The following is a 10,036-nucleotide window of genomic DNA, read 5'->3' on the forward strand; positions in this document are numbered from 1 at the left end:
CCCACCAAATAATATCCAAATTACCTAAAATATGCAACTATTATCTTCTTCTTGTAGGTTTTCCCTTTTGTTCCCAAAGGGGATCATCTGCTTCCATCTGCCTCCATCTGACCCTCTTCTTTGCATCCTCATCTGTCACACCAATCCTCTGCATGTCCTTCTTCATTACATTAGTGAATGTTCTGAGATCTTCCTCCTTTCCTCCTGCTTGGAAGCTCCATACTCAACATGCCTTGTCCAATATATCCACTATACCTCCTCTGTACTTTACATACTATATTAGTATAGTATTGTATGTACTAATACCAAATCATTTCAGGCTTGCCTCTTTAACTTTGTCTCCAAATTGGTCAATCTAAGATGTCCCTCTGAAATACTCAATTCTCATCTTCCCTCCTGGTTTCTCCCATTTTCAGCGAGTCAAAATTAAAAATTTACAATTAAGGTTTTTATAAGCTATGATAAAATAAATGGCAATAAAGTTTTTTTTTATTATTACTTATAAGTTATGTATTGTTTATGAAAAAACACAAGAAGTAGAATGGTACAGAGGTACATAAAACACAATATGACTAAAACAGGCCAGGATCTTCTCAGCTGCGTCACAGCAAGAAGGACAAATACCTCCAATAAGTGTGTGTCTTTCTTTGTGCAGTAGTGAGGGGGTTTTCACTTAAATTTACAAACTATTTTGTGGTCAGCATAATTAACACTGTGCATCCAGCTAAGTTTAAAACTGTGGAAGAACAAGTTAGAAAGAGGATTAGGAGGAGCAGTAAAACCAGACACTAGGTGAGACTCTCTCTCAGAGTATTAAAAAATACTCTTTTAAACTCTGAATAATATCCCCCACCACATGCCAATTTATTTATTTGTGCAGGATATTTGGCGGCCTCTGTGGGTAAGAAGGGGAACTGCAACTACACTTTAATTTTTTATATTTTTAGAGACAGAAATTAAGTTGGATGTGTAATGTGACATTCTTGGCCAGGAACATCATGAGTGACTTGTCTATAGCTGCAGAGACGTCCCTTTAAAGCTGAGATTAAGCTTGTTTCTGGTATCATTTGGTATTCCTTAAGTGTTTGTGAGGACATCACAGCAGTCAGCTGAGTGTTTTCTTCGCCGGAGCAGGAGGAGTTTGGCAGCCCGGGGATGTTATCTGTGCATTTTTGTTTGTGTGTTTGTTTGTGGTTTGTACGGCTGTCTATGAGTTTATGAACGGGAAACATTTTCTCACATCTCAGCTTTGATCTATTGCCTCCTACGATCATTTCCCACAACCATGCAGTGTTCATACGAGAGCACACAATAAGCTGCTCTGTTGTTTCAGATTTAGTCACATGCAGCAGACAGCCTGACTGTGAGCAGCTATCCCACCACGAGGAATATGACAAAAATATTCATATATTTTTAAATTTAACTTAAATGGTTATGAGCAAATCTCAGCATTACTCTCCTTACATAACATTTTTCACTGGTAATAAATCACTCAAAGGCCTAGTTGTGCAACACTGCCTTTATGATACTCTAACACTGAAATGTTTTTCTACTCATGGCTACTCATGGCTACAGGAAAAACCCTTTGAGGACAGAGATGAAGGGCTTTAGTGGCAACTAAGTTTATGACAAGAGTGTTTAGCATTTGCAAATAATAAGCTGAGTTTGCTGTAGTGTGTGGCCCCTTGTTCATATGCTAGTTATTGCTGGATTGCATGATGCAAACTGAACTTCAAGCAGTTGTTGTTGTTTTTTCTCAGTATAAACACAATTCTGTTGACATTTAACGACATCCCTTATGGCATGCAGTTTTGGAAGAGCATATAGGAATGGTCTTGTAAAAATCGTGCCCATCTCTGCCTCTGCCCCTGCTGCCCATTGGCACAGCAGCGAGAGCAGGAGGACCACAAAGGGGAGGGCCATGCGGGCCCCCCTCTCCCTCCAGCAGCAGAAGATGTGTGCTCCTCTGAGTGGGAACTGTTTGAGAACGAGCTCCAAGCCTCAGAGCTAGAGCGGTCAGCTCTAATTATCAGGTGTTTTGAGCAGTTCCTGTCCCGACTGCACAGCAACAGGCCTCTCCATCTGAAGTGCAGCCAGAGAAGGAGAAGAAGAACTCTTGTGGCTCTGTCAAGCGTGGAGGCCAGAGAGAGGGGGAGAGAAACATGGACACGTGCGCCTGCGCTTTGGAGCTGCTGGGGATGCTGGTCTACGTTGGAGCATGGCTGTGCGCTTTAACCACCACTATCTTACCGCAGTGGCTGACCATGAGCACTGCGCTGCTGCCTGTGGAGAGCTACGAGCTGGGCCTGTGGGAGACCTGCGTGGTCCAGGACGTTGGAGGGATGGAGTGTAGGGCTTATGACAGCCTGCTGGGCCTTTCCACAGACCTCAAGCTGGCCCGCATCCTCATGTGTGCTGCCCTCGCTGTGGGCATGCTGGGAATTCTCGTGGGAATACCTGGACTTGACTTGGTCCACAGCTGTAAAGAGGACAGCGGTCAACAAACCAAGAGGATTTTAATCATCACGGGAGGGGTGCTCGGGATGGTTTCTGGGGTTCTGTGTCTGATTCCCGTGTCCTATATGGCACATATAGCAGTGATGCATTTCTTTGATGACAAAGTGCCTGACGTGGTGCCTCGGTGGGAGTTTGGAGACGCTTTGTACTGCGGCTGGGCAGCAGGATTTCTCCTCATAGTTGCCGGCTTGATCTTGATCACCTCCTCCTCGTGCTCTCAGGTGGAGCCTCAGCCTGTGCTGCAGCGGCGGTACCAGGTGATGGGCACAGGTGTAAATTACAGGAAGCGCACAGAGTACGTTTAACAGATGATTTACCTGTGTAGAGACTGAAATCACAACACAATCACCTGTAGATCTGCACGTCGGACCGCTTTACAGCAATGATGTAAACCACCGAGACAACATACGATGGTGACATTTACACCTTGTTTCAGCCCTTTTACATGACTCACCTGCACAATCAGACATTATAAGACGATCTGCTGTGATCAGTAAGAATAAATCTATTTTATAAAGAAATGTTTTATAAAAGGTCTTTTTATCCATTACTCTGGAGTGGTTTCAGAATTTTTCTCTAACAGGAAAAATATAATTTCAAGCCTGTTTAGCAGGACTCTTGAGCTTTTTAAATGCTGTAATTGTCAATTATTCTTAGTCTGTAAACATACAGAATAACTCTTAAAGCACAAACTATTCTTGAGTTGCACACTGAGATGATTCACATAAAGAATTTCATTGCAATCCTGGTGAAAAATGGCTCTTTTTTTTTTATTAAAAAAGGTAAATTTCCTGTATTTGTTAAAATGTTTTCTGAAGCCATGAGCAGGTTTGACTCCAGTTATGTCAGAGGTAGAAACATGGCTGCTCTTTTCCTCAATCCCTCATCAGCCCCCCCTGCTCGTCTGTGACTCTCAGGCGACCGAATGGGACTAAAAACCTGTCCGTTGGTTTGTCAGGTGTGTCTGCGGCGGTGGAAACACAGCTTGAGTCTAATTCCACAAGATTTCCTGGTCACTCGCTGAGCTAAGCTGTGTTTAATGAACGCATTAATGGGCACTGTGTACTGTGAAGAATGTAGCACAAGCTGACATAATTACACAAATTTGCTGAGGTCAGAGGGTGCCACCGCGCTCTGCCATCCATAACTGTCTGTGTCATTTACATACGCTCAAAGTACATTGACATAACGTGTTATTGCATGGGAGGATGAGGATTTATAAACCTCCATGGTTGGTGCATGTCTGTGGAGTTAGTTCTTATAGGATGAAGCTAATGAGAGATAATGAAGTTGTCACAGGAGCATATGTTACCTGAGGTACCAATGACATGCCAGACTTTGCTCCTGAAGAGGTGGTTCTGAGGCCCACTGAGAGGGACAATCCTGTCCTCCGATGCCACATAGTCTCCCTATGTGTGGGCATCAGGGAGGCATAAAAACAGCTGCAGATATTTTCTTTTTGCTTTGTTTACTGTAAATGCCACTGAAACATCAAGGAAAATTATATGTCTTGTAGTCGTGAATAATTTACTCTAAATGCATCCGACTGCAAATAAACAAACCTGTGTAGATGGGTTGATAAGCAAACATGACCCAAATCATGACCCATTCTGGTAGTTCAGATGGAGATAAAGATCATCCAAGTTTCTGTTTCAATGTTAGATGATGGAAACTAAAGTTTTGCAATACATGAGTCACTCTTGAGCAAGATTTTCTATTTTAACCATTAACAAAACCATTTAACTATCTTCTGCACCTGATGTTTCGATTTTACTGGTAAAGTGTTGAAGCAGCAACTGTGAAATAGCAATAATTATATTTTATCACAGTTAAATATAAAGAATATCAGTTCATTAATATCATAAATATCAGCAAAATACAAAATTGCACAGGAATCACTACCAAGTGTAGTTAAAGTAAAAAAAGGAAAAGCACATCCATGGTACCTGAAATCTCCTTCCACCTTAGCGTGGGCTTTGAGAAAAATGCTATATACTTGATGTTTACTATTAAGTATTACGTTTAGCCTTTCTTTCATTTATTTTTTTAAGTTATTCATATTTTAAATCATCAATTGCTTATAACTACAGTTTAATAGCTATTTTTTTTAAGCTAACAATTTCAACTGCTAATCTATCCTTTTAGCTAACAACATTTTATCTGCATTTTTAGCTTCGTATTTCAACTTTTAATTCATTGGTAAGAGTTTTAATTGGTAATAATATAAGAAAACAAATGTAATTGTGATAGCTAAAGACTTTTAGCTATCAATTTCAGTCGCTAATCAATACTTTGAGACAACGTTTTTTCCACCGCTGGCGACACGTGAACAGGCACAGAGTAATAAAACGATTTTGGTCTTGATTACTGAATGGGTATTGTGGCAATTCTTCAGGAAAATACAGCGGCTTTAAGATATAATTGCTCATCTAGAGTTTTATTCCAAATCTTCTGCAAGTAAAATCTCATATTATGGGGTGAGATGTTATCCAGCTGCTGTTACCTTTGGGTTTAATTCTACAGACGTTGATATGACACATTTGCAATCAGTCTTCTTATCAGTTTTCCTCCATAAAACACCGTAAATGATAAAGATAGAGAACAAAGCACAACAGCTTTATCTGCTAAAGGATATGTACAGCACAAGTGAGATAGGTAGGTAGGGTTTGTGGAGACAGGCGAACATTTTAGACAAATAATTATTTACTACTTTTTACAAGCCTGTTTTTTTAAATAATAAAATTTGGTTACACCTAATTCAGATAGTAGTTTTCTGCAGTATTTAAAGCAGCTCTACTTGTCATCCACTTCTGAGCCTTGCGTTTCTGAGTGCTGTGCTTGTCTGAAGAGGGCTTTTTGTTCTCCATCAGCTAGCCGCCTCCAGAGAGGTAGAGCCAGCCACAGGGCCAGTGTGTGTATGAGTGCCCTCCATGGTAACAATCACCCCAATGAAGCAGCCCCCTCTTCACGCTCACATGCCTGCTCTCGTCAGCCTCCTACCCAGGTCACGTGTGCGGGTCAACCTGGCCGACTCTCACCCCTCCTCACGCAGGACTCCTAAGAAGCCACACCTTGAAATGTTATGTCGCCTCCCACGGGCTTGTGTGGCAATAACACTGATCGTAACAGTTCTTACATAAAAGCTGAGGCCACTAACACACTCACACACATACACACCACTCCTCAGTAACAGAGATAAAGTTTATTATTACTTTTGTAGATAAGCAGCCATCCCTGAACTTCAATCAGTCACATAAACCTAAAATAGAAACTATAGGGTAAATAGTCACTGGCTTTTATTTTCAGTACAATGAAATCATTGTTTTTATGATAAAAGTACAATTGATCAATATCCCTTGTATGTTCACAAGGAATTTTAGCATTTTTTAGCTCTTTGTTTTGGTTTTCTGGTTGAGATATGGCAAGTCAGTCTTTTTTTTTTAGTTCTAGTATCAAACCTAGCCTCTTTTAAAAAAATACAAAACAAAACAAAAAGCCCTAAAGTCAGTCTCCCTTCATAGATTTTATTCTGTTGAGTTTTATTCACTGTGAAAGGCAGCGTTATCCATGCCTGCTCTATTTACCAGTTCAGACTTGCGTGGCAGTGTTGTCACTGTCCAGGGGCCATTGAGCTGGTCGCCAGGGCCCGCTGTGCTCACGGCCCGCCAAGCGTACCTGTAGCAAAGGAAAAGCAGGCCACTTAAGAGTGTCGCAATGGAGGCGCAGAGGCCCACTCCAATGGCTGAGCCAACTCGCTGGCTGACAGGAGGAGCAGGGATTTGGAACTCAGGAGGAAAGTCTATGGTGCTGTTTTTCAGCACAGAGTTCATGTTCCACGCCAGTGGCACCAAGGAGGACATCCCTGTGAGCAAATACAGCGCCCCTGCCAGCAGGAAGACCAGCCTGATGCTCCTGCGATCTTCAACAGAGAAGTAGGCCATCCTCACCGCCACTGCAGCACAGATGTTCCCGGCAAGACCAAAGATGGCCGCGAGCATCATCAGCACCTGAGCCACGGGGATCTCCACGGGAAGAAAGCTGTCCGATATGCTGATGCTTCGACAGTTCTCCACATCGGGAAGGACATGACTGTAGAAACACGTCCTCCAAATACCAACCCAGGCCTCGCCCGAGCTGATGATGGACGCATTGCCTACTCGCCAGAGACGCCACTCGTTGAGGCCGGCGGTGGTCATGGTGAGGATCCATGCCAGGAATCCGACTATCAGGCCCAGGAACTGCCAGTGAGCCGTGTGAGTGAGGTAAAGCATTGTTGTCCAGTCTGACCACTAATTCTCAGAGCGACCGATCGCTGGAGCCATCACTCCTGCTGCAAACAACAACACACACAGGGCCGTGGTAAGATGACCTGTGCGCTTCTCATGTACAAGTTAAGACTACGGCATTATTCTTAAATATTCATAAAGGGTATTTTGATTTGAAAAGAGCTCTGAGGGAACCTTTAAAGGGTTTGATCACCACATTTAAGGCAGCATATTATTTCCATCTGCAGTCATTTAAACTTGGTGGTACATGAAGACAGTGGTATGATATGAAAGCTAGAAGCTGGGTTGCAAAGTGGTTTGCTGATGCAGCAGAATTAGCACCATATAAAAGAACTCATTTTAAACTAGACCTGAACCAGGTTCATCTCATCATTTTTTTAGTGATTACATTTAGCTAACCATACGTTGATTCGTTTTTTTAAGGCTAATAATTTATGAAGTGACTCATTTTTCCATTACTTTTAATGACTACTTCAAGTGTCGCTCTTTATTATGTTTATTGAACACTCAAAAAAATATTTTAACTCATTGCTTGTCCAACTGATTCAGTAAAGGACTAGATGTTACAATCCCTGACAATGCATTGCTTTAACGGAGAAAACCTTGGGGGATGGCTGTTATGAGGAAAAGCAGCCCAGAAACTTTACCAGCGGCAAACATCGTTGTGTGCCTCAACTTTCGTTCTTTTACCCAGGCTAATCTGCCATTTTTCCTTGGTTAGGTTTAGGGATTAGAGATTTGATCTAAATTATCATATTAAAATTTGGGACACATCGTCAGTAGTGGACCTTGGATTTATCGGGTGTTTTGGCCATTATCACTAGACACCCTCATCCAAGGAGGCCCTGCCAGGGTTGATCAGGCCCCGGAGTGTGTCACTGGTTCATGTTAAAATTGTTCTTTCTCTTCTGCTTTCTGCTGTTTAGTTTCCTACAGTTTATTCTATCTATTCAATGCAACTGAAAAATACTTACCTCTTTAACATTTATGGAGTGCGAAGTTTCCTTTTCACTGCAGTTTGTGTCTTTAAAGAAAAATATTCAGGTGAACACTTTGACAAATAAAGAACCATTTCTAAATATTGCTGTGAACTTTTTGTATCTGTGCGTTGATTTTCTATGTAGTGTTTCTCGTTATACATACACGCTGTAGGTGAAAACTGCTGCATTTTATTTTGCAAGATACTTGAGGAGTTTTTGACCAGGATCATATGTTTAGAGCTGTGTGAAACTGAGCCACAGGTTCTGGAAATGTGTTCAAACTTTTGAGAAAAACCGTAATAAACATTTAGCTAACCTGTTCGTCCATATTATCAGGCATCGATTTGATCTTTTAATCTATGCTCTCAGATAAAAATATCAACTGTTAACTCACAGCTTCTACCTTTTATCCATGATTTTGTCAAGCCTGAAACATTTCAACTGCTAATGATATTTTTGTAGGATTTTTATTGTCATTTGAACAGGATGTAAAATTAAATTTTGCACTCAGGTCCAGGTCAATAAGAACAAGACTACATGAGAGATAGAACACATATTTACAGTCTCATTTGGTATAAATAAAACCCCCCAACTACTTTTAACTTTTATATTCATAATTTAAACCCTTTGTTTATCGAATGTTTTTCCACTTATGTGAAAAGCTTTCTGTTCCCATTAAACCTTCAGTTAATTCCAGCTTGTTATTACTATTTTTTATTCTCTTAATTCTCAAATTATAATTTAGTTTATCTCATATTAATGTGAGCGTGTTCTAACTTTGGCTACAGCAGAAACATCTTCTCATGCCAAATACAGAGAACAGAAACTAATCAGTGACTGAAGTCAGTGTATTAGAATATTTAACCTGTTGCTGGAGATATGTTGATAACTATGCAAACGTTCCCTTTGAATAGACAGCAAAACATTAAAAAAATGTTTTATATGTATAAGATAATGTAGCATTACATGTTATTATATTAGTTAGTAGTTTAGCTTTTTATTCACTCCGCTCACCCTGAACTACTGCACACGTTCTTAAAGGTAGTCTTTGTTTTCTTACGTTAACAGCGTGGACATTGATTGACTTTTATAATAAAGCAGCTATAAATAAAGCACAGGCATTAAGCATATGTTAACAAATATTCAGATTATTAATATTTAAGAATAACAGACAGCACTTAAAGCCACACATCTGCACTTCAGGTCACTAATTCGACTAAGTTCTGCTAAGATACGATCGGTTTAACATCTTCAGATTCAGTACGTTAAGGAGAACGACGTTACCTTCCGATGTTTCAAAAACAGAGTTCTGCCAGTTATTGTGAAACTAGGAACAAAGCTACAGTAGAAACGAGGAAAGAGCTCGTTTTATTGTAGCCGTACATACCGTCTGTGCCAGCACTGCTGTAGTTAATGATTATTCATTCAAATCTTTAAACCACTCCTAATAATATTTAATTATTTGACTCACCTAGATGCGTCTCACCTTATTAATAAAGATCGAATCCTTCCGATGAAGTGTGATTAGCTTTGGTTACGTGAAGGGGCTGTTAAATACGCTCCCTGCTATGTAAGAGTGTTTATCAGTAGAGAGAGGAAGGTGTGGTGGAGTTAATGAATGACACCAGAGAGAAGAAGACCTCAGTCAGACTCTACAGCAGACTCGTTTATTTGACAGAAAGGAGCACAGCTGATAACGTTTTTAAGACATTTAGGATGTAGAAGTGCACGAAGTGTGTGAAACTGTAACAAACTGAAATGTGCAGGGGAAAAAAAAAAGTTCTCCAGTATCTGGGAGACATATTTAATCCATAGAGTCTGAAATTTGAAGGTTAATGTAAAAAAAAAAAGAAGCTCTTTATCCATATCTGTTTGCATAATCATCAATCTGAACATCTTTTAGTGTTGAGATTCAACTTCTGCACCATGAAAAACAAAACCGCGGTGACGTGAGAAGACGAAACAGAAACACCTGGTCAACATGTACATGGTGACATCATCCTGTGGATTTTTACACTTTTCTGCCTGTGAATAAATCTAAAAAGCGCTCTGAATAATGCGACCTGCAGAAGTGGACTGAAGAGTGTGTGCAGTGGTTCTCGGCGCACTTCAAATGTGACCATTCAAGCCTGGACGTCAAGTGCTGCTTCTGTTTAGTGATGTTAAACACTCTCCTCTCGCTGCAGGTGCGTGCATCTTCATCTCGAGGAAATGTTTCTTCAGTGAGGAAAGCAGGGGCACGGATATTTGATA

The 10,036-nt window shown here is 40.7% G+C and overlaps 2 protein-coding genes across 2 annotated transcripts; one reads left to right on the top strand and one right to left on the bottom strand.

Moving 5' to 3' along the window:
• The first annotated feature begins 1,987 nt into the window (after positions 1 to 1,987).
• On the top strand, positions 1,988 to 3,247 carry LOC102309280 (putative claudin-24). Its single transcript, XM_005922984.3, has one exon. It carries the CDS (start codon positions 2,163 to 2,165, stop codon positions 2,820 to 2,822), a length of 660 nt encoding a protein of 219 aa, XP_005923046.1. The 5' UTR covers positions 1,988 to 2,162; the 3' UTR covers positions 2,823 to 3,247.
• A 1,523-nt stretch (positions 3,248 to 4,770) lies between these two features.
• cldn34a (claudin 34a) lies at positions 4,771 to 9,343 on the bottom strand. Its single transcript, XM_042221136.1, has 3 exons — positions 9,255 to 9,343; positions 7,778 to 7,827; positions 4,771 to 6,847 (listed from the first exon to the last, which is right to left on the bottom strand). The coding sequence occupies exon 3, from the start codon at positions 6,786 to 6,788 to the stop codon at positions 6,057 to 6,059; it is 732 nt and encodes a 243-aa protein (XP_042077070.1). The 5' UTR covers positions 6,789 to 6,847; positions 7,778 to 7,827; positions 9,255 to 9,343; the 3' UTR covers positions 4,771 to 6,056.
• Between the last annotated feature and the right edge of the window lie 693 nt (positions 9,344 to 10,036).

This window comes from Haplochromis burtoni, unplaced genomic scaffold (genome assembly GCF_018398535.1).
Source record: "Haplochromis burtoni strain Fernald_Lab_line unplaced genomic scaffold, NCSU_Asbu1 Contig_61, whole genome shotgun sequence".
NCBI classification, from domain to species: domain Eukaryota; kingdom Metazoa; phylum Chordata; class Actinopteri; order Cichliformes; family Cichlidae; genus Haplochromis; species Haplochromis burtoni.

Coding starts and splice junctions, on each gene's coding strand:
- LOC102309280 (XM_005922984.3), top strand. CDS start 2,163: ATGGACACGTGCGCCTGCGCTTTGGAGCTGCTGGGGATGCTGGTCTAC.
- cldn34a (XM_042221136.1), bottom strand. CDS start 6,788: ATGCTTTACCTCACTCACACGGCTCACTGGCAGTTCCTGGGCCTGATA.